This window comes from Lutjanus erythropterus, chromosome 1, assembly GCF_056507025.1.
Source record: "Lutjanus erythropterus isolate fLutEry1 chromosome 1, fLutEry1.hap2, whole genome shotgun sequence".
NCBI lineage: Eukaryota > Metazoa > Chordata > Actinopteri > Lutjaniformes > Lutjanidae > Lutjanus > Lutjanus erythropterus.
Window position 1 is genome coordinate 35,607,188 of NC_139317.1, and position 25,106 is coordinate 35,632,293.

The 25,106-nt window shown below is 40.6% G+C and overlaps 1 protein-coding gene across 1 annotated transcript in view; it reads left to right on the top strand.

Annotated features, from left to right (window-relative positions):
• tox3 (TOX high mobility group box family member 3) overlaps positions 1-19,076 on the top strand; it is a 49,219-nt gene extending 30,143 nt beyond the window's left edge. Inside the window, exons 3-7 of the mRNA XM_084720764.1 lie at positions 6,885-7,136; positions 15,522-15,788; positions 15,886-16,116; positions 16,340-16,420; positions 16,664-19,076. Coding sequence (XP_084576890.1) covers positions 6,885-7,136; positions 15,522-15,788; positions 15,886-16,116; positions 16,340-16,420; positions 16,664-17,494 — 1,662 coding nt within the window. The 3' untranslated portion in view covers positions 17,495-19,076. The remainder of the gene's footprint in view (positions 1-6,884; positions 7,137-15,521; positions 15,789-15,885; positions 16,117-16,339; positions 16,421-16,663) is intronic.
• The last annotated feature ends 6,030 nt before the right edge of the window (positions 19,077-25,106 follow it).

The following is a 25,106-nucleotide window of genomic DNA, read 5'->3' on the forward strand; positions in this document are numbered from 1 at the left end:
CAGTCAGGGAAAAGGGGGGGATGGGTTTGGTGGTGGGGGTGCCCCTTGAAAAAAAAAAAACAGCTCAGCTCATTTGCATTTTATCAAAAGGAACAACTGTTTCCAGTGTTAGGGCACAGATGGTATTGTGCTTAGGAGAGAGGAGGAGAAGCAGAAGAAGTAGTCTTAAGCATAGATTTTTCTTTTCAAGCAGTGGAGTGTCCAACGTATTGTTTGTTGCAACCTGAAGTAAAGTAAGATAAATACAATTTCCACTCAAAGTTGTGATGTTTCACTGTACTATCCGCACTGTAATGCTATATTAATCTACTTAATGTGTCTAACGTGAGCTGAGGGTACAGTGGAAGGGCTCCATGATGAACAGCTAACTTTGCTAACCTTTGGTTAGCTGTTGTTTTCAAATCAAACTAGACGGATATTGCATAAAAATACTGTATGCACCCTTTATGTAGGCTTATTTTGTGAAGATTTACTTCTGCTTTCCACATGGCTAAGCCTCTTTCACAGATTAAGTCTGGAAAGACTATGATTTGAGTTTTTAATTGGACTCATGTATAAAAGGTCCATGTAGACATGTCCAAGTGTCCAAAGCTATAAAGCCAGTTTGCATATGCATTGTCACACATTAATTCTCTATTTAAACCTTAAAATGCATCTCTCAGAGACACATCACTTATTGTAACATTGTTTCCCTGCAATAGTGTTGTCACCATCAGACAGAATCAGGTGTTATGGTGATTAGCTGCAGGGGTCGTGTGATGGTGGGGTGGGGGGTTGGGATTGTGATTAGAATAAAACAACTAAAAAAACTCTGATTCATCTTCATCTTTTTTTTTTTTTTGGCTACCAGTGTTACCTCTCCTCATTCAGTCTTCTACCATAGATCCACTCTCTCTTACTTAAAATAATTGACACTATCCAAAGGAATCTTCTTGGTAACTGAAGACATATTACATCTGTAGAGTAATAATCGTTTAGTCCATGAACTCAGGATCTCTGGATCAGTGACATGTCAGGCTCATCAGTTTACATTATTGGCCACCTTGAGTCGCGTTTTCCCAAAAGTTGAGTCTGTTTCAACTTTTCTGCCACAGGACACTACATTTTTTTGGGGGGGCATTCTCTGTGGGTGAGAAATCATGAAGTATTTGAATGAAATAATTTGGACTAACTTCCATGCTGATAAAGTCCTAAGATAAAGTCTGTGAACTTGTCATACAGCAATTTTGCTAACATCTGCCAACGTTAGCAACCATAAGCCACCAATAAAAGGTGAGTCTGTAGCAGCAAAACCTCAAATGTTTTATTGTTTATGAAATAAACTTTTCATCTATAAGAGGAAGTGTGTCTTATTCCTTTCTTCAAAAGTAAGAATAATAATTTTTCATTTTAGTATAAAGTATTATATTTTCTTGTCTTGGTGAGATTTTTTTTACCACTTGTTGTCAGGGCTATGACTGTTAGGTCAAAGCAGATGGTTGTTGTTCACAGTGTTTGTGCTATAAGCATTACCACAGATGCCCTTAAGCTAAATATAAACCTGTTTACATTCAGCTACTGCACAATACAAAGTCTATAAAAAATGTGTACAGTGTGTATTGTGCATGAGGCAGATTGTTTCTACATTAGAAGAGCAGACCCGTGTTTTCTGTTTGGATGGCCGATGTATCATTTACCTTATGCACTTAGAGGATGAGATAAGATGACCTTGGTGTGCCTGGTAAAGCATACATCCTAGCAGGGAAAGCTTGACTGCTTCCCTCAGGGAAGAGGATACTGTATACTGAGATTGTGTTCCACTCAGATGTATCACTTTACTTTCTCAATCAAATTAGAGACCTGTAATGAACTATAAATATGTAGAAATGGACTACAAATGATCCAAATTTGAAATAATGTTGATTAGGGGTGCCATGGTTGATGTTGTCATTTGAGTAGCTGCACTCTGCCTGTCTAGATATTTGAAACTGGATCCTTGATCCTGCCTCTATTGATTCTGAGGCCTATTATATGCAGTAATTGCATGCTGCTGCCTTTAACAAGTCTTGGTTATTGCATCTGTGAATTGCATTACTACATTTATTGAAGGACTGGGAATATTGCCTGAAAAGCTTTTTCTTGCTCTTTGTCATGATATTGAAAGAGCACCATGGCAGCACACGGATAAAACACTGTAAGAGAAAATTCACTGATGCACATCTCCTAGCCGGCTACCTGTATGTTTCTATTGTTGTAAACATTGCTTAATCTGTTATATAGGATTAAAACAATGTATACATGCTTTATATAAAGTAACATTTATCGTTAAATGCAATATTGTATAGACCCTTTGCACTAAAGTCAGTTTTAGTTATGCTAATTGTCTGGCTCTAGGGTTAGGGTCCACCACTTTGATCCAGACTGAAATATCTCAACTATTGGATGACAATTTTGCACAGACATTAATGTCTCCAGAGGAGGAAGCCTACTGACTTCATCCACTGACTTTTCTCCTAGTGCCACATTGAGGTTGGCAATTTTGGTTTTCAGTGACATCATGTTTTGACAATTAAATTTACCATGAAATTTGGTACCGAATATTTAATCCCAGACTCATGACTTTGGTCATACCCTGACTTTTCATCTAGTGCTTCAATCCAGGATATTTCAGATTCATTTTCACTTATCCCCTTGTCGCAACATCTGCTGGATGGATTGGCACAACATTTTGTGCAGACATTTATGGTTCCCAGGTGATGTATGACTTTGGTGATTCCTCCAGCAACACCATGAAGTTCGCTTTTGTGGTTTAAAGTGAAATGTTTCAACTGTTGGTTGGATTGTACAGACATGTTCATGACTTGACTGTCTGTCTGGTTAACTTTGATGCTGACCATGACTGAATTAATAAGTAATAATAACTTTGATGATGCCCTGACTTTTCATCAAATCAATATTTTAATTTCTCCACTATTTTGGTTTAGGATTAAAAACCTAAAAACTACTGACATTCCCATAAGGATCAGCTGTACTCCTTTTAGTGCTAATTATTAAGATTTCTAACACATTAACTAACTAACTAGCACTGCTGTACCTAAGTACAATCTCACAGAGCCGCTTGTGTGGCTGTGTGTTGTTTTTTCAGGCAGAATATAGTAACTCTTGAGAAAAATTTGCAGTACAGTACAGTTTGGTCCAAGTTTACCACCTCCAGTAGGCACTGAGGGTGAGAGATTTCCCACACACCTGCTCAGGATGATCATGTTGAGTACATCAGGCCTCTCTCTTACAAGCTCTGCTCTGCCCTTATAACACTGGACCCTGTGGCTGCCAGTGGAAGGACATACACACACACACACACACACACACACACTACTCCCTCTTTCTGTTGTGCCCAGCCTTGCCCACCCTTTAACATCTACATGCCTGCACATCCCAAGCCAGCATCTGGCTTGGCACTTGGCTCTGCTGAGCCTTTCAGAACAATTTAAATGGATAATCAGGCTGGTGATGCAAAGAAAGTGGATTGTGCATCTCTTAATCTCCGATCAGAGCCCCCTAAGCTGCTCCTGGTGCAGAATTAGATTGGCTTTATGTGAAATGACACTAGACAGTGTGCAACACTGTAACACTCTGTGGGTTCCAGTAAAATCTGGCACCTCTTCCCCGGGGAGAGGGCCTTTTCTTCGCAGACAGCTGACATCTTCCATACCCCCCCAAATGAGACACAAACGCCATGTCTCCATTATCAGTGCCCCTGGTGCAGATGTTAATTTGTATCATCATTAACAAAGAGAAGCGATGCACACAAGCACAGTCTTTGATAGTGATCTTGCCCTATCTTCCCTCCCCCACAGTAATTTCATTCTTTCATCAACTACTTCCACTCTGTTTAGCAGGCACTAAACACTAGCATTCTTCTGCTCCACGTACAGGTCTGTGTTTTGCTTAAAGGTCACAGTCATGCTTGTGCTGCTCTTGTACAAAAGTGGAGCTCACCTCAGCCAACCCTCTTCTTTGACATCTCAAATCTCTAGGTTGGTAATTCAGGCCACAGTGCACCAGTCTATAGGATCCGTTGGCCTATATAGTTCTGGCCTGATTTACCTCACAGTGTAACACCACAGGAAACCTACTTACATCAGCAAATAGTGATAGTAGAGCAAGAGCAAAAACATGTAAGTGATGTTTCCTTCCTCAGAAGCATTCCTGCAAGGGCTTATGTGGATAAATGTGGCCAAAGTATCACAGTCTGTTCAGTGTATCTGACTCTACTGGACAAGGCAAGACCACGACAGGGCTGATACTTTTCTGTCAGAGAGATTATAATAGTGTTTTCAGACTGCTACATGATATGATCCAGATGAGACTGGGACCATAGATCTCAAGGCTGGCGTGGAGGTTGACCCTGCTCCACAGGAGACGTTGAAAAAGATGAATGAAGACTGTGATGACGAACAATCTCCGATCCTTTTCATGTGCTACTAGAACTTTTTGTCCATGACTCGCGACAGTTTGGTTTTATATTTTCATAAACACTCACTTCACATGCTGCTGAACAGGCGTTATTGTGAATTAAGTTCCAGAGGTTTTTGAGTGGACTGAAGCATAATATGACAGCTGAGGACTGAGAGTAAGTGGTTCCTACCGAAGGTGCTCGTGATTTATTCTGCACTCTGCGAGCCAGAGGCCAGGACTGTGATGAATATGACCTTAGCTCCCTCTGAAAGGAGAACTGATTCTCTAGCTGTGAAACAAGCACTGAAAAGTGAAACAGTGGTAGGGAGCAGGAAGAGAGAAAGAAAAGGGGGGAATGAAAACTCTATTAGCTGCCTCTGCTGCTGGAATTCATCAGTGCTTGTCAAGACAGCTGCCCTGAGTAGGCAATGAATTAGTTTCAAGTGTCTGTGTGCTAAAGCAAGCAAGGGGAACATTAATACTCCCTAATCAAGGGCTGTGTTGGCATATTCCCTCCGTTGTCTCCCTTCTGTTATTCTATCCCTTACCGGAGACAGAAAGACAGGGAAGACATGCCTGGTTAGCTTTGTTGTTGACCATAGTTAGCTCTGCTGGCCAGTTGTGCAATTGTTTGGGCGGGTTTACACTCGAAGGTCTGGTTCCTGAATTGGTCCAATGCAAGGATGATTCATTGTTTCAATTTTCCAGCTGGTCCAGTTTGCAAAAGTAAAACTCGGTATCATATCGCCAGATTCTTGCCAAAACACAGCCCTAGTCGTCAAATGAAAAGACAACAAACTCATCTCAGGTTCTACATGGATATCATACATTGTGGAGCACCATCAGGTTCTGTTCATGTTGGTGTTGATCTGGAGCTCATATCAGCAGATTTTAGAGGACTTGACAGCAGGGGATTAAAAGACCTAAGAATTCGGGCATTTCTCACTGTGTTGTGAGGATAGGATTGTCCCCTGCCAGTTGACATTTTGGTAGCAAATGCACTACTAGTTCACCAGTCACTAAAACAGGAAGACAAACATACGCTTCTGTGATTCATTTGAATGGTCACATCAGAAATGAACATGGGAGTTTAATTCCTTTAGGACAAGCCAGGTGATGATGCTTTACATGAGACTAAATGCTGTAAAGTTGTCACATTTGGTTAAGAGTGAGCCAACAGAGAGGGTGAGAAAAAAACAGCTCCCCCTACAAAGGAAACAGGTTGATTTCAAAAAGTGAGGCATGATCATCTCCAGGAGTCACAGTTCCGATGAAAATGAAACGCAGGTGTGTGAAAAGGTGAAACCAGCCTGCAGGAGACTCATCGGTGCCTGTTCGAATTGGTATAAATGCCTGTTTACTCCCATTTTGGCCTCCAAACCAATTATTTTCATGCTGCCAGGATTGTCTGAAATTTCAAATAGTTGATGAGGTCACCAGAGGCAGGTTTCAAACAGTGCTTTAAAAGTGATCCAAGGCCAAGACCAGTAGTGTTTGAGATCAACCTGAAACACTTCATTTTTGTGTTTCCCAGAAGCTTCGGGATGCAGAACTGGCTTCTTTTTTTCTCTCGTTTCACATGCTGTTCAACACATGCAATAATGCTGTGAGTTTAACCTGATTGTAGCGTCATGCCACTATGTTTTCAAGCAGCATGCCAAGTGCTAACAGTTGAAATCATGTCACTTTTAGTGGGAGACCCGTGCTTTGAAGAGGTTTTCAGTAACTTAGCAGCAGCAGCTCCAGACAGCATGCTGTTTGGCCCTGTGTTCAGCTGCATGTATGTGGACCCGCAGTGTGGTCATTGTGAGGATATGAATATACTGGCTTTCCAGAGAGTAGCTTAATGCAATGTGCAGATGAAAACAAGACCCAAGTAGGTGAACAGTCCCATCTCCAAGAAGGCGCATAAGCAAATTAAGTGTGACCAAAAGCTTTAATTCGAAAGGCAGAAGGATTAGGCTGTTTGATGAGCAGATTTAAGGGTGCAGGCAAGGGGAACAAAAAGAAACACTTCTGGCCAAGCGTAATAATCTTTGAAAATGTTCTTTAAACCCATCTCCCTGTGACGTGTATTTTCACTGCACTTCAACCCAACATCTTCCATCCTCAAGATTAAGGGCTTTTATCATGTATCCTCTCTCTCTCCCATGATTGCTGCTTGATATTTTTGCTTTTGACGTCTCCCTCCACACTCTGCTTTTTTCCTTCTTTTTCCTCAAAGTGGACTTTAATAGGTTTAGGAAATGTTACATCTTAGTGCACTTATAGACAAGTGTATTACCACTCTACTAAAAAACTCCCTCTCTTAAACAAAGTTGTCTGATTTAATCCCTGAAGGTTTTCTTCCGGCATGTAAGATAAGGCCCACCTCAGCGAATGCTTGCTGGCTGTTTTGTGTTGCTGGATTTCATGACTTTCCCTCTTCCTTCCTCCTTCCTTTTCAGACTTTTCACACACCCAGCTTGGGAGACGAGGAGTTTGAGATTCCTCCCATCACGCCTCCACCCGAGACGGAGTCTGGACTGGGTCTGTCAGAAGTGGATTCACCTTACCCAGCAATGCCAGAGCCCCCGGTCCCGCACAGGGGTCCCTTAATCCCTCAGTTTCCCCCTCAGAGCCTGGATCTGCCCTCTATTACCATCTCACGCAACATGATGGACCAGGAAGGGATGCCTGTCAACAACGGCCAACCTGTGGTGAGCACTGCTATGCATATACACTACTAGTAAATCAAGAAGTCTATTTATTTTCTGCAACCAGAAAAATCCTCGTTTGTCAACACACACAAATCCTGCAGTAACTCTGCTCCAGTACGTATCCTACTTGTAGCTGCTGCTCCAGATGTGGCTTTTGATGGTGCATCCAAGCTAAAAGACATGGTTTATAAATATATAATACTGGACACCCCTGATATCAGAAGCATACAGTCCTTAAATGAGCCCTTTTACTGAACCGTAATGTCACCTTCACCGTTTTTGTACGCCTCCTGTTGTCAGTGCATCTGGCACAGCATCTGGCCTTGTTTACAACACAGGAGGTATATGATCACATTGAGTAAATGTCATGATATTGTGTTACTTACTGTGAGGATTTTTTTAAAGAGCACACAGAATGTGGATGATCCCCCCTCTGTAAGGTGAGCAGATGTGAATAGATCACAGGTGTTAGAGCACAAAGCGTATTCAGCCCCAGAAGGACAGTGAAAATGGGACCCAAAAGTGCCACAGTTTCAATGCTCATATTTAATTCATGTTGCCTCCAGAAGCCTTTTTTTCGTGCTGTAAATGCTGAGGCATGCTTCTGTCCAATGTCACACGAGGTCCTCAGGAAAGAGACATGCTTTGTTTGGCATTCAGGATCAGCTTTGTGTTTGTGTTGTAGAGAATTATCCACAAAGAAAAGGCTGGATGAATATATTTTTAGCTTAATCCTCCTTTCCTCTGATACGAATTAGGGGTGGGAGAAAAAAACGGTTCCCTTAAGTATTGTGATTCCTTTTTTTTTTTTTTTTTTTTTACAATTCCTGAATCGATTTTTGATTGTTTTATATATTTAACTAGTGCCTAGTCTGTTAGCTCAATGCTAATATATAAAGGAAATTCCCATTAACATGCTAACAAAAATTAGCATCACACTCATATTAGTAGTAGTTTCAGGCATATATTACCTCTGATCTGTGGGAACAAACTAATAGCTGCTTACTTCATATTGTTAACTCAGTCTGCTACTGTGGCTTCAACTCTACAGACTGACCAGCTACAGCAACCTCAGAGTATCATCTTATTTATTATTTTGTCATGGGACTAAATGGAACAACTAAATGTAGCATTTTACTTCAAAAAGTATTTTATTTATACTACATTTACCTGCAGTACATCAATGGTGCTGCTGAATTAAAACTCAGAAAGAATGAGTTTATGAAAATATGACTCAACTCATTGACCCAACTGATGATTCAACTTTTTTACATGGTCAAGTGTTAAAAGAGCAAACAAAAATTGCAATAAACCATAATATCAAATCACAATAAATATTGAATCGGCACGCAAGTATTGCAATAGTATCAAGTCAGGAGAGAAGTGTGTTGTCCCAAATCTAATATGAATGGCCAAACATGAAACAGCAGACCAAGTAATCACTCTCTTTATGTTGATACTGTTATGTGCTATAGATTGTAAGATTGTTGTCTTGGGCAGGAAAGGCATTTTCAAATGCCACAATCATAGAAGCATTGAGGAGGAAAAATGGAAATGTCACTGGCTGACTAGTTGTCTTACAGACCTATTACAAAAAATGGAAGATTCATTTAGGAGAGAAGAAATGAAAGGACAAAGGCATGAGCGGAGAGATGATGATATTGGTGCTGAATTTTGCTTCGTGAACCACAAAACACATCGAGAAGAGGTGCCATAATCATTATAACTGTGTGAATAAATGAAATGTGTTTTAGACCCCCTCACTTCTCTGCAACACATTTGTTGAATCACACTGATATTACAGATATTTATTTACATTCCATATGAGGAAGGGGGTATAAAATTTTACAGCTCTTTTTTCCTGCTTCCATGCTTCTGGCATGTAAAATAATTGCAGCTTTTAAAATATCTCTGCTGCATACAGTAAGTGAGCCCCAGAAGGCTTTTGCCTAAAGAATTTTCATTTCATGGTCAGTTAAGCTTTCTACATCTGGAAGAAACGGAACCTTGACACAATTACATTCCTGACTGTTCTCACGACTTGCTGGAGGATTAGATTTGATTCTCAAACATTATTCCTCTTTAACACCATTTGCATGGCTCATGTCTCTGATTGTGCAGAGACTCTATTAAAAACTGAGGGGAGAATGTGGGTTTCTGCTCCCTGCCTCGTGGCATTGTCGTCGGCACACTACTCACTCGTTATCAGTCATCACACATTGTGGTGCAGGAAGGCTCGCGGTGGCCCTTCATTTTTCCTGTAAATGGGATTGATCCCCAAAAGTCTTGCGCCTATAGAAATTCTATTCATCTGCGGTTTTAGATGAACGCAACTTTTAAACGAGATAAGTAGCAGCGTTGTTCGCAGTGCTTTCTATATACACAGACAATGATTTACGAAGGCCCTAAGAGAGGTGTTTTGTCATTTTGTCAGTGCACTGATAAAGGAATGACAACCTTATATACATGATTACATTCTGTGTTATTTGTTATGGCTGCAGGGGCAAACAAATAAACCGTGCACTATTGCAATTACATTTTTCATCAAGCCACCACGCTCATATTTCCCAAACACTCGTCTTGGTTTTCTTTTCTGTATACGAGCCTACTGGTGGAGAATATTTAGTGCGTGTGAAAGCCTGTCTCTTATCAGAACTTAATGAGAAACCCAACCAGTGAATATACCTGGGCTATTTTCAAAAGCTTCTTCCATGTCACTGCATTGCCAAGTGTTCTGCTAATTCCTCTCCCCATAATGTTCAGCGTATGTCTCACAAATTGGCCACAGATGCCGGGCTTCTACAAAGAGAAATACATTTTCTCAGCTGCAATGTGCCTGGCAAGCCCTGAATCTGAAGTCATTATTTATTTAATCTGCTCTCCTAACAAGCTTCTGACTCTCATTTTTGTCTCCCAGCATGTGTCCTCCTGATTTGTGATTGAATCTCAATAGTGCCAAATAGTACTGGAGTTAGAGCTGCCAGTATTGCTTTATTCACAATTTCTTCTCGATTTTCTCCTCGCCGCACAGCAAGGGTCTCTGGGTTCTATTTCAAAAAACACCTGGTGCCTTCACCACATTTTGGCTTTTTTCTTGACACATGTAAGCATGCACCGAAATGTCCTCAATGATTGGATTCGAAACATACAGGAGTCAACTAGTTGTATTAGATGTTAAAATCAATATTTAGGAGATATGAGTCCTGCTGTCCTATCACATTTACCATGACGTGGTGATGCATTATATATTTTTCATTATCAGCTAACAGCTAGCTGTTCCACATGCCATTAGCTTTACAGCAGCAAAAACGTGCTGATATCTAATACAAAATAGTCTGTTTGGACCGCATGCATCATGCAAGATGAAAGCAAGGCTGAAAAAAGCCATTTGTAGTTTGTTGTTCACATGATTTGATATGCTTTGATACTGTGCAGATTGCCAGTGAGTATAATACCCTCAGTTTTGACTGGTCAAAAAACCACTATATCCTGAATTAAATGGAAAATGTGAGCACTGTTGCAGAAAGCATGTTTTTCTACACTTCCCTCTTATCTCCCTTCCAAGCCAAGAAGCACTGACATGAGTTGTACATCAATTTAAGAGAGTGGATTTTTTTTTTCGCTCGGTTTCTTTTTTTCTCCTCTCCCCCAACAGACAGCTATTGTGACATATTGGGTCAGTCAGAAATGAAAGATATTCATGCAGGCATGCAATACTTGTAATGAAGTCTCAGCTTGACCTTCTGCATGATTGATTCTGTAATTTACTTTTCTCAGGCAGCTCTCAAAATGAAATGATGTCATGTTGGACAAGTTTTAAATACCCATAATGCATCAGGAGGAATGGTGGAAAGGGGGTATGGGTCAGTGGCTGTACCAGACCGAGGGGACGGAACCTTACTGGCCTTACAGTCTGAGGGGCCGAGGGGGAGAGCGGTGGGGAGGACGGGAAAGAGATTTGTTTTTAAGTGGGGGTTAGAGGTTGGGGAGATAGATAGACTGAGTTTGCACACCACAGAGAGAGAGAAAGACAGAGAAGTGTGTTTGACTGAGACAGGGCAGGGGAAAGAAAAACAATTTATCTTCATGCTATTATAGCCTTTACCGGCATTCAAAATTCCATTTTTCTCATTTGGCTTAAGCACAGACTTCAGCAGGTTGCAGAAAATGGATGAAAAAAAATAAAATGATGTACCCGTTTAGAAGCCGAGTAAAGGAATATGTGCAGAGCACTGATAAACTATCTTTAATAGGACTGACCTTTCATGCTGGCGAAAGTTACTGGGGGATTCATCCTTATAATTACCATATAGATGATTTTACCCCTCTCCTGCCATGGAACATTTCCAAGAGCTCTGGCATTGATTGAATGGAAATTGAACTTGTTAACATTCTTTTCAGCCTGTTACAGCTCAGTACATGGTACCACTGTTCACACATTCTCCCCCAAATTCTGATTTCCAATATCTTTAAGAACAGACTGGAGCCTGCTTTCCTTGACATCAGTGCTGAGATTTTTATCACTTAGCAAATGCATAATGTTGCATTTTGAGTCCAGCTGCTGTGTTTATTGGCCTGCGTTTATTGTGGAAAGGGTTTCACACATTGTCAATAGTGTGTTTTTCTCATCTGCTAGTTTTCAGCGAGCGTTACGTGGTTCTGTGTGGAGTGTTTGCCATTTTGAGTGTGGATGAGGCCAACAATAATGTACAAAACAAGCTTTTGTTTTTTTCTTCTCTTTGCAGCATATTGTTGACAGCATTATGTTGTCGCCAGCTTTTTCAGCTTTCACATTAAAAGCAACACAGTGGGGAATATTACAAAATGAATTAACATAAAAAGAAGCTTTATTGATTTTAGAGTAGATATCAGCTTGTTTATATGTGATTTTAGAACAGAGACAGACAGCACTCTTAGAAATAAAGATGGCAACTAGAACCATAATAGGTTCTTCAGCTTGTTCCCATAGGAGAGGTTTTTATATAGGTTCCACTTGGGACCCTTTAAAATGGTTCTACCTAGAACCCAATATAAAGGGTTATAGCTTTGTGTATGGAAAAGGGTCAAGAGGTTCTGGAAGGCAACCCCTCTATAGTATAATGGTTCCACCCAGAACCCTCTCTTCTATCTAGAATCTTTCTACCTTCTAAGGGTACTGACAATAATCCATCCAGGGAGTTCCACCAAGAACCCTCTTATTTTCCAAGTGTTTTATCTAGACCCCACAGTGGAGGGTCTACCTAGAACCCTTTTATACTATGGTGCAAAGTACCCTTGACAAAAAGTTCTTCAAGATATTCATTAACCAAGAATCCTTCTATATTCCAAAGGTTTCATTTACAACTCAAACAGGGGCTTTCCAGAGAACACTTAAAATCACTTGCTTTGTTCCAAAAACGGTTCTTTGAATGAAAATGGTTCTAATTGAACCCTTAGTCTTACAAAGAATCCTGACCAACTCTTCCTTCAAAAACAGGACTCCTCAGAAGCAAATGGTTCTGGGTAGAACCTTAGCCCATCAAGAAGAACCCTTTTGAAACCGTTATTTCTAAGAGTGTAGACACACAGACCTGACTAAGGAGGGCACATCTGGCCACTGTTTACTCAAGATAAGGACTTATTTGCAGATTTACGATGACTATCAAAATATCTGGCTAGATGTCTGCTGTGACTGCTGACAATACTGCAATCAAAATGCAAATGCGAAGGCAGAGGGACATAAATAAACATCCTAGTACCAGATTCATATTCACAATCAAGGCGACTGTTACTTAAGATGATTTCTTTCACTAGTGTGTTATTAGCTGTTATCTTTTCATTCAATCAGACGTGTGCTAATGCTGCCGTTTCACTGACACAAGTGTCATCACTCTTTTGTTATATGGAGTGAAAAGCAAAATTGCTGCTACTCCAGTTACTGCAATAATGTGTGATAAAATAAGACATTTAGCAGGCTGTTGAATGTGATATGATCAAGTGTTTAACTGTGGTCATCAGTGCATATTTCTTTAAAAAGTGCACAACATTCAGAGGCCATTTAGAAGAAATCACCATATTCCAAACAAATGGCAGAATGGCCCATTGCTCTAAGTCAAAACTGCATCATTGGGATTGGGCAAAAGTGTTATTATACAGATGGCCACGACTAATGAGCTCAGTGTGTGCGTCTTTGATGTTCACAGTGAGAGGAGCGCAAACTGCGAGCCATCGTGTTCTCAGTAATGAAGATGACAATAGCACTTGGAACATGGAGGGTTGCAGATATGTAAATCACAGCCGTTTGGTCACAGGCTTGTTTATTGCAGCTTTTATTTGCGAGAAAACTGAAAAGCTCCCATATTTGAAGAATCGCAACAATATGTTTTCAATTTCTTCCCCATCTTTGCGGAATCTCCCTCGCACATGTAAATATAAATCCGCTCTCACTTCATAGATTGTATTTATGATTAGCAGTAGACATGGCATATGAGAAAGAAATGGATTGTAGATCCAATATGTTTCTGCCTGAAATGGTGTTACAATATTGTTTTTGAAGACGGGCATTCATAAGGTTCTTTCAATAAAGCCAGGTGTGTGGGTTTATGATGTGTTGATGTTGGGAGAGATTGGGTTTGTGCTGCTGAATACCAGATGGATGTACCCAGGGAGAACAAATCACCTTTTCTGTTGTGTTCACGTCCCCTCCTCTGTTCCATGTCAGCTCTGCTGGCTCTCTGATCAGTCTTCCCTCTGGGGAGCTGGCAGTTCTCGTAATTTCATCCTCGCCACAATCAATGCAAACATGTTGCCTGCACCTTCTCTGAGACTCTTTCAAGAAACAAATGTTTTACCAGGAAAAAAGTGAAAGAGATTTTGAAAATGTTATTACAATATAGCCTCAATGGTAGAAGGGAGGGGACCTGTCCAAAGCTCTTACGGTTCATACCTTCAGTCAGTTGATTTATGGAGTTGATTATATAGATGTTTTTCCACTATTTGGCAGTCAAACATGATCTATGAAAGGTGCCTCTTTTTATAAGTAACATTGCACCAAAGCATATAGGCTTGTGGCCACGTCAAACTGAACTGACATGTAGCAGCATGCATACAAACGGCGACTCAAACAGTCTTTTTATTGTGGTATTTGAAGCTATGTACCACAGCGTGGGGAACTGAGTCCACTGTTCCCCTCCAGGGACTGGCCAGTCAAAAGCTGTGTCACAGATTTCCATACAATAGAGTTTTGAAATGAATCAACTGAGCTGTGTAGCCATTTATTACTGGCTTATAAAGTTGACTCCTCGGGTGTCAAGATAATTTATCATGGCCTGTAACAGAGACATTTAAGACTCAGGACATTGTGACATGTGATCTGCCACATAACAATCCACAGAATCCAATGACCCGATTTCCTCTGCGGTAAATAGATACAGCTTCTTGAGCTTGGTGCACTGGGCAGTTGGGTGTCACAGTGAGTACAGAGATATCTTTGAGCTGGAGAAATGCAATGCAAGTCTATGCAGAAAGAGCAGTGAAAGCAGAAGGAAAGAGATCAATTAAATATTACATTTGATTATTATTTTCTTATAGAGCTGGAACCGATCTGATCCAGTATCACTATGGGGGCCGATATTGATGCGCAGCGTACGTTGGGTATTGCACTCACAATACCATTCAGCATTCCGATCAAATTTCCAAAACACCTAGTGTTTGCCACTTGTTTTTTTATTTGAAAGCACAATCCTAGGTAATGCAAATAGGACCTGAATAGTGCTTTTCAATGCTACTCTGCATTTGCATGTAATAGAAGGGAAACATGTTAGAAATTGTAATGGTGCAATACAACTGTAGTGAAGAAAAGTACTTGTGACCTCACTCATAGTGTAAAAATGAACCAGCACAAAAATGAGCACCAAAATGTAACATCATAAGCCACCATGTTGTGAACCACATTACATTACATTACAAACACAAAGATGTTACAGATACTAATAGTAACATTTGCTTTTTGGAACATAAAATAGTGATGCATCATGGCAAATTATGCAAATGAGGGCTGTCTCTCAGCCTGTCATTTGCACATGTAAATTTCACAAGTCAGAATCCCACAGCGCTCCACAGTGTTCACAAAGTGATGCCATTACATAAGTTACATTACACAAATTACATAAGCTTTCCAGACTTAAGTTCAGTTTCAGCCTCATGTAATGTTACTACTACTACTACTACTACTACTACTTCTAATGTTAATTAATAACATTAATAATAATAATGATCATCATGAAAAAAAGAACGCTGGTATTGCTACAGGATCATATTGCCAGAATCATGTCTGAACTTAAAAAAATGGATCAGTACATTATTATTTTCTTAACAAGTCCCCTTTTGCTTTTGTTTCATTTGCAGAATGTACCAGGACCAGGCCATCTTCGCCAGTACCCACCCAACCCAGCCATGGTGATGAAGTCCATCATCAGCATGAACAGCCCCAATGGGATGATATCACGGAATCAGCTGACCACCATCAACCAATCCCAACTCAATGCACAGCTGAGCCTAAACATGGCAGGGCCCAACATCACCCATACTTCCCCATCACCACCTGCCAGCAAGTCCGCCACACCGTCTCCCTCCAGCTCCATCAACGAAGATGACCAAGATGAAGGCAACAGGGTGAGCAAAGTTAGAGATCATTTAGAATACTCTTAACCTGCTAATGTAGAAGGCTTTTTTCTAAATTTCTTTATCTCAATCATTGCAATCATTGCAGGTCATTGGGGAGAAGCGACCAGCCCCCATAGATCCCACAAAGAAGCCCAAGACTCCAAAGAAGAAGAAGAAGAAGGATCCTAACGAGCCTCAGAAGCCGGTGTCAGCTTATGCTCTGTTCTTCAGAGATACCCAGGCTGCTATTAAGGGTCAGAATCCCAATGCCACTTTTGGAGAGGTGTCCAAGATCGTGGCCTCCATGTGGGATGGTCTGGGAGAGGAACAGAAGCAGGTACAACAAAGTTTGATTATTCAGACTGGTAAAAATGTCCTCTGGAGTGGAAAGAAAGTTCCAAAAAGTTTGATCATCAGATCTGTAAATTCAGGCAGGAAACAAGTATATACACAGCATGTGTCTTTGTAATGCACTCTATATTGCCATGGGTAATAGAAATTATTGCTAATTAAAAAGAAGCTTTATTTGTCCATTCACACATACCTTTGTGTCATCACAGGTTTACAAAAGCAAAACAGAAGCTGCCAAGAAAGAATATTTAAAAGCCCTTGCCGCATACCGTGCTAGCCTGGTTTCCAAGGTGAGAAACTGTTTCTTCTTTTCACCTGACAAATGTGTGAATTTGCCTGAAAAGTAAATTAAATTTCTCAGATTTTGTTCTATTACATTGTGCACTATGAAGTTGTAGAGGGCTATTTTGTAGTGACAGAAACAACTGAAGCAATTTGAAGTCTAGAAACTACCAGTAGACATAAAGATAAATGAAACTGAATTGTCAGAGATGAATACTGTGTGGATAAGTTTTGATATTTTCTCCATTCAGGCTGCAGCAGAATCAGCTGAGGCCCAGACTATCCGCTCAGTACAGCAGACCCTGGCCTCCACCAGTCTGTCCCCTGGTCTGGTGCTTCCTTCACCCCTCAACCAGCACCCCTCAATGTCATCAGCTTCACAGGCCCTCCAACAAGCTCTACCACGGGCCATTGCCCCTAAACCTCTGCAGATGAGACTAGGGGGCAGTCAGATCGTAACCTCGGTTACAGTCTCCCACCAGAACATGCCCTCCGGGATGCCGCCACAGATGCTCGGCCAGATGGGTGCCGGAGGGGCCATGGTGGCAGGTGCCCAGTCCACGGCAGTGTCTCAGATGAGCCCGCCCATGCAACCGGTGCAGCAGCATGCAATGCAGCAACTCCAGCAGCAGCAGCAGATGCAGCAGCACCTCCAGCACCATCAGATGCAGCAGCAGCAGATGCATCACCAGCAGATCCAGCAGCAGATGCAGCATCAGCATTTCCAGCACCACCTCCAGCAGCAGCTGCAGCAGCACCACATGCAGCAGCAGCAGCAGCAACAGCAGCAGCAACAACAGCAGCAGCAGCAGCAGCAACAGCATATGCAGCTGCAGCACATGCAGATGCAGCATCAGCTGCACCAGCAGCAGATTCAACATCTCCAGCAGCAGCAACAACAACAACAGCAGCAGCAGCAGCACCAGTCCCAGTGTTCCCCACCCCAGCACTCGCCTGGTACACCCCATTCAGTGGGAGGCTCTGCATCGCTCGGCAGCCCCCAGCCAGCCCCGCAGCAGCAACCACACCCCTCCCAAATCCAGGCCCACGCCCAGGTCCTGTCCCAGGTCAGCATTTACTGAGCCAAATGGAAATCCTATCTCAAAGAACAGGAATAGAATAAAAGCATCATTCCACGTTGCTTTTCTAAGTTGCACTTAAGAAGTGTGTAAGATTTAGAATGTTATACAAAGAACTTGTCCATTGTTATAGACGGATATGCACACGCGTGTACAGGGGGTTAACATGTTAACTGGGTTATTCCTGTCATAGGCTTAGCTATGACAGAAGCCTGTTAGGGCAAGCGCCCAGTGATTGTTTATTTGTTTGTTTGTGAGGTCTTTCAGTTGTCAATTTAAACTGACTGGGCACACAATATGTTGAAAGACGTGTGTCTTTTGCTGTTTTATTTAACAATAAAGCTTTATTTATGAGACCTGAGTTGTCAGTTCAGTGCATCAGAAGGACATTTTGAATGCATTTCAACAAAAGGATTTCTATCAGCTCTTGCCTGGACTGAATGACTCACAGGATCCTTGCTGGAAACCAGTAACCCACACATCAGTCTTTGTTCCCACACCGGCCAGTATATAGCGAGACTTTCTTTACTCCAGCCTTTCCCTCTCACCCATCATTCTCACAGATGTAACTCTTCAACGATGGCATGGAGGAAATGGTTGATCAAATCATCACACTGAGGCCCAGTGATATTTGAACACATTAAGACCATGTCACATATGCAGACAATGTCTTGAGGAATAAGGGGAACTGAAAATAAAAGGTCTTGGGACGCAGATCTCTGGATGAACAGACTGAGACAGAAACTGCCATAAATCATTTATGTCATCACATCATGAAACTGTAGCTGTAATCTGCTGTACATGTTTTGTAGAGTGGGGAGTAACAAGACCTCCTTATCCAGTAATCGACCCTCCAGATGATTTGCTCAAAAGATGCCCCAAAAAAATCTTCTTTAATCTATTTGTTCTTACTTCAGATGTTTAACAATTAAATTATGTTTTTATTTTGTGTAACAAAGGGGATATTTTATGGTAAATACAAATTTCTGGATCAAGGCAGATGGTTTGGGGATTGATGTATTTTTACTCTGCTCCTTGATACCGTCATTGTTTTAAAAAAAAAGGAGAAAAGAAAACTAGCAGAGCCAGTTTGTTGCACTGCCAAAGCCAACTGAAAAGGCATCGGAGGTATTTTTGCCAGCTGTACAGAAGTCCCTGAAAGAAAAAAACAAGAAAATGTTGTACATTTTTCATATCACCTGTTGTAAAGTTTTAATATGTGAGGCTTTAATTAAAACATTGTTAAACGACCTGTGGATTGCTATATCACATAGTGCATTTCTGCTCTTTTATACTTTTTTATGAGTTACAATAGCAACAATTTAATTTTGTTTGTATTTTGCTTACAAATCAACTGCTTTTGAAAAACTGTCCATAGAATAAATGCATATCGGTATGGAGTTCTTGAAAACTTGTTTTCCAGCTCACGATAGGAAAAGTAATTTAATGTTTGAGTTTTTTGCTCGGCCATGAAGATGAACCCAGAGACATTCCATCACTAATATGATAGTAGCCATAATTTTGTATGAAGTATTATATATTTCTTTGTGTCTCTGTTCAAAAATTAAACTATCAATCACAAATATTTATTTGAAGGAATCAGTTTATTTCAAAAGTTCTATTAGACATCATTTCAATGAGGTATTTCTTCACGTCTCCTTGTTAGCTATTGAAATGAAATACACTGATTAATATTCATAGCACCCGGTTCTTTATGAGATATTGAGAAATAAATTTGTATGTTTTCTATGGAGTAATTCTATAAGAGAAAAAACACTTTGCAGGGGTATATGAGCATTCGTGTTGGCGTTATTATAGTGTGTGCTGTTTCTCAGTGATTTGAATGGAAGTCCATTGTAACTGTGTGTAAAAAAAAACAAAAAAAAACAGTGTTGATACTGGACAAGGTCAGCATGTAACTGGTACTTGTCTCAATAACAGTCCCCTTCTCACACACCAGTGCATTGGATTCTGCCTCTTTCTTACTCCCTTCAAAATCGCTTCATTTCCAAGACATCCCCAGGGGTTTGCTGAGCTCCCTTGAATAATATGGTGAGCGGGGGAGGGAAGGCAGGCAAACAATAATTATCATATCTTCACAATAGCCGGTGAATCCACTGGCCCAGAGAAAGGGCCTTTTTTATTCCGAAGGCAGCTGAGACATTTTAAACACGAGTTAATGTTTGTTACAAATTAGGAGAGAGAATCTGCTCCTGTGCTTCTGTGATAGCAGCTTGATAGAATTTTCAAATTTCTGGTTTGTTTTCAATTAGTTAGTTTTAGGAAAGCGTTTGTAATTTGGGCCGAGGCCCTGCCGTCGTCGCTGCTGCTGCTGCCGCCGCCGCCGCGGTGATCCGGCTCTTCAGCTTGGAATGGAAACGATGCCCATTTCTCTGCCGTGATTAATTGCAGCATCTGTCCTGTCAGAAGCCAGAGTGAAGAGGTCTGCAGCAAAACTGCAAATAAGCGCTGGCAACAGTCTTAAAGTGCTTATGATGAAATGAAAATTAAAAACAGCAAGTGCCGTGCATGACCTGAATCTTAACACAGGGGGAGAAGAGGAGAATGTGAGAGCGGGTGTCCATGGATACCAAACACATGCTTTAAAAACACACAGTAATGAGGCTCTGGGAAATCGCCGTTATTATTCTGAACAGATTCACAGCAGAGCCCATTAATAATGCATGGAGCTCCTTGTTATTCCATAACCCCTCAGTACTGCGGTCACTGTGTGTACAAATATCTCACAGCCAGGGTTGGAGTTATGGGACTCTGCAATAAAAAGGTTACAGATATTTTCAAAACACTGCTATACACACACACACACACACACACACACACATAATTTACAATGATAATACACCGCTCCTATAATGGGGATTGGTTTAATTTGAATAGGTGGATAAATACTATTCACCTGCTTTATGCTGTAGACTGTGTCTGTTGTATCTGCAAGATAAATATTCTTTTTTCAGAGTGCAATATGATGCAATCATAGAAGCATGAAGCAATCAATATGAGCCATGCTCCTGTGTCATTTTGTCCTCATCATTAACTAACGCTGATGAAATGCATGAAGGGCACTATGACATTAATATGTCATTTGAGTAATGCAATCATGAGGTGACCTAATTGTCCTCCTCCTTCCCACTGAGGTCAGTTGCTCGGCGCTGTGCCGAGGATGACTAAGGAGTCAGATGTGGAAGCTAAGGGATTCTGTATTTTAATTATTTATTTGGCTCTTTTGTTGTTTTCCCGTTCATCGCACACATACAATGTGAGCATAACAAAAGCCCTGCTGACACTGACCATCTGACCGTCAGACCCACGCTGCGGCCAATCTCACAGTCTGGACTCAGGTCGCAGATGAAGGACCTGCCACTCTCTGCTTCTTTGACACTAAACTCTGTTGCTGTAAGAACAAAATTAAGAAAAAAACAGGCCTTTTTTTTAATATAAGACATGGTCTGGAGAAGTGCAGAGACAGTTGACCCTACAAGTCCAATGCCAAGCCATGTTTACAAGGAGGAACCAGGCCTCCAGTCAAATGGCTGACCATGTTTAAGGAATTCTTGACCTTGCGACGATGAGCTTCGCGGAGAGAACTATTGACCTCTGAGATGAATAGTGACCTTTGTTTGGGGGGCTGTTGGCTGCTCTGTTGGCTGGCTGGACTGTTGAGATCTTTGACCAATGGTAACGTTTGTTTAGAGAACTTTTGACCTGCCAGACTAAAGGAGCGCCATAGATGATGCCTCAGAGCAAAGTTGATAGTATATTCAGGGGTGCTAGTGCTAATATTATGATACCCTTGCACAACCTTTCTCATAATCTTATCTAAATCTTTGACTTAGATTCTATTTATCATTGTTTTGGTCAGTTGATTTTGCAAATTATTTCTAATTAAACACAAAATTATGACAGTGCTCCTTTGTTTTAATGAATTATCATGAAAAAGATGTTACAATAAATTTTGGCTGGAACTATATTGATATTATATCAACTAGATATCATCTTAGATTTTGTATATCATTATATGGTGATATGGCCACCAACACAACTGCGATTAATATAGTCTAAGATTAGTTCTAATCAGTGTTTGTGTGGCAAAACCAGATTCAAAATGAATAAATCCAGATTTAAGATTAGGTAGAGCTCTGTTGAGCAGTTAAAATGTAATCTCAGTCTAGTCAATCCAGGTTTAGTGACGCAAGCCAAAATTTAATTGGTGTGCGGTCAGGACCTAGTAAGTATAAAAGAGGAGGGAAAACTATTAGTAGTTATCCCTGCAATATCTTTACAACATCAATATTGATGTATTCATTAAAAACATTATGATATATAATTTTGTCCATATTGTCCAGCCCTATTACATACTGTTGAGTTATTGAATAAACAGCAATGCAACATATAGTCTCCAAGAACATCATATGTTTGAACTATTTAAGAATTTATGGTATGTTATTTTAAAACATATATATCAAGATACATATTGTTTATCGCAGAATAGCCTAAAAATATCAAGATATTTAATGGCCATATCACCCAGTCTTAATAAATACAACATGCTGGTCTGCAGAAAATATGAGTCTAAACACAAATAATCACATATTCACTCTCTCTTGTTACCAACCATCGTTCACAGCCACATGCATGCACATGTATGCAAACTCACACATACACACCTTTTCCATCCTTCTGACCAATTCTGAGTAATGATGTTGCCTTGGTGATGCAGTGATTCATCCATTAGGTCGATCCCCCTCTTTTGTTGAAGTCTCTTATGGTAAGTCTTATCTGCCAGTCTTTTGACCTCTGTCAGCCTGTGAGCCACTCTATCACAACACTGATACAAGTTTTCACTCATAAAAGAAAACCAGCCATATACTGCAAGGATTAATACTCCAGTTATATGTTTAATGTTGCCAGAGGAAGTGGTGGAGCTGTGAATTACTATAAATAACCTTTTTTTCCTGTAAATGATTAACAGCATGTCATTATAATCAGATTGATAATAGATATGCTGCTGTTACTCGGTGTTAAAGGAGAAATGTGTGATATATTTAGTGTTCTAATTCATAAAATGACCATTATAGGTCATCAGAGATTAAAGAAACATGCTACATTGAAATACTGGCTTCTCCATCAACAGGCATAAATTTCTATTACATTCTAGAAAGTCTGGTTTGTTTGCCCATTTCACATTTATTAAAGTTAAAATTATTGCTGAATGTTTGCCAAGTGAGTAAGTATCTGTAAATCATTAATAATCTTTCAGAAGGACTAGGTGTTTATAAAAGTTAAATCGAGCTATAATTTAATGGAGTCTGGCAGGCAGTGAGACAGGCAGTCACTGATCTCCAACTCCAGAGTGTGTATTTTTGGAGCAATGGGCTTTTGTTTCCACAATAATGGTCGTAACTTTACACTGACAGACAATTGGCAGAGTTATAACAACTGATCAACTTATTGTGTAGGACTCATCATTTCTGTAGTATAATGTTGTGCTCCTCTTGTGCTTGTCTTGTGTTCCTGCAGCCTGCAGGTAACCTGCCTGAGTGTTGAGTCTTGGGAAGAGTAGGTGAGGAAACAACTCAACTTTAACCCATTTCATATATGCTCTATGACTCCAACTTGCTATTTGGCCTGCAGTGACAATTTTTGAACAAGGTCTCCTTTAAAACACTGCATCTGAATTTTGCAGTACACTCAGTCAATGAAGAAAGTGCTTTAGATTTGATGTTAGTGAAGACAAGATAAAACTACCTGCCCTGCATTGTTTTGAAATGCCTCAACAGATACTCAAATACTCTGATTTTTCATGCCAATGCCACTGCCTTTTATATATATTTGAGTCTGCATTGTGCAGCTGAGTGCAAGCTAGCATTAGGGCCAATAAGCTAACCACCATTATCCTGCTGTCAACGTCATAAAGGTCATGGAATAAACATCGAAAGCCCAAAGAAAAACTGTTTATTGGAAGCAGTTGTCACCATAACAATAACAGCAGTGAGCATATGAGAAGCTGGTTTGTTTCAGATTATTATGGTTTACTCTGTGTGTTATTGTGCATTGTCAGTATTTAGCCGACCAAATGCATCTGGAGCATTTATTCTCTGTTGAGTTATACAGTCGCTCTAAAAAAAAAAAATGCACAGCAAGCTGTCAGTGATTTGAGAAAGCTTTCTTTATTGTGACAGATCATCATGCCCCAGAGGTTGACAGATGTCCCTGCATTGCATGGAAACGATAGCAGTCTCTTTTTATTTGGACTTTGTTTGGTTTAAGAATGTAAAAATCCAGCTCGCTGTCCCCCCGCTGCCACTTTCCGATTTATTTCATCAGTATTTTATAGGCTTTGTGTTCAGCAGAGGATCCCAACTCTGAAATTGCCTTTTATTGCAACTTACTTAGCCTGTTAATATAGGCTATTACAGAGCCAACATGTTTCTATGGCAACAAAACTGATAAAGTGTACCAGGAGACTAGAGTGATAGATTACACATGCACGCTGTGTCACATCCAATTAACTCAAACTGACTGTACACCACATTATGCCACGACTTGCAGGAAAATCAATAAATATGGACGGTACCCAACAAGGTTCCCCCTCTGTTTCTTTCTTTCATCCCTTACGACGGCAGCGAAGCCAAGACAGATCATGCCACTAGGATGTCCCTGCTGCTACAAGAGGCAGGTGCTGTGTAGACACCATTCAAAACTTGGCCTATTCAGTCCAACTCCTCTAACGCTCCATTCATGCATAGCAAAACACCATCTGCTCCTGTTTTGCCCGGAGCAATCACAGCTGACCAAAAAAAAAAGAAAAGAAAAAAAAAAAAGAAATCCATGATAACAGCTGTTGCCAAACAAAAGCCAAACAAAAGGGGGTAGGAAAAGGTTAGAGACAAGTTAGACACCAAAAATTACTCACTGGAGAGGGCGAAGGAAAACATTTACTCATGGTAATAGTCAGGGAAATGGGATGCCATCCAGCAGAGAGAGACAGGGAAAGGGTTAAACATGAGGCGTTCGGTCTGTGGGTCCGGCACAGCTGAAACAGTACAGGATCAGGTGATAATAGATTCAAGCTGAAGATGATTCTTTTACACAGTCAGTTCTCAGGGTGCAGGAGCAGCGGCAAATGAGCCATAGAGTTTCCTCACACTGTATGAAGTGCAGGCAGATGCAAGTGTAGATACACACTGGCCACCCAGGAGCAACATTACTGCTCTTTATACTGTTTATACTGTACATACCTGTTGGCTGCAACTGACTTTTATTTTAAATTAATCTGCCAATGGTTTTCTCAGTTAATAGCCTGGTCTTTAATTATCAGAAAATAATAAGGAAATGCCCATCACAATTTCTCAGAACCATGTTTAACTTAACTTAAATTGCTAAAGATATTCAGGTTCTTACAGAGGTAGAAGCTGCTGTTTTCTACAGTGGATCAAAACAGACAAACCAAACAGTAGCTTTAGGTAAGAACTTTGGCAAAGTGCTTGTAATCTTTAAAATCACCACCAGATGCCAAAAAATCCCACATGCTGGTCCTTTAACATGTAACAGTGTGTTATGGTAAGGATCATAAGAAAGCATGATATTTTATTCA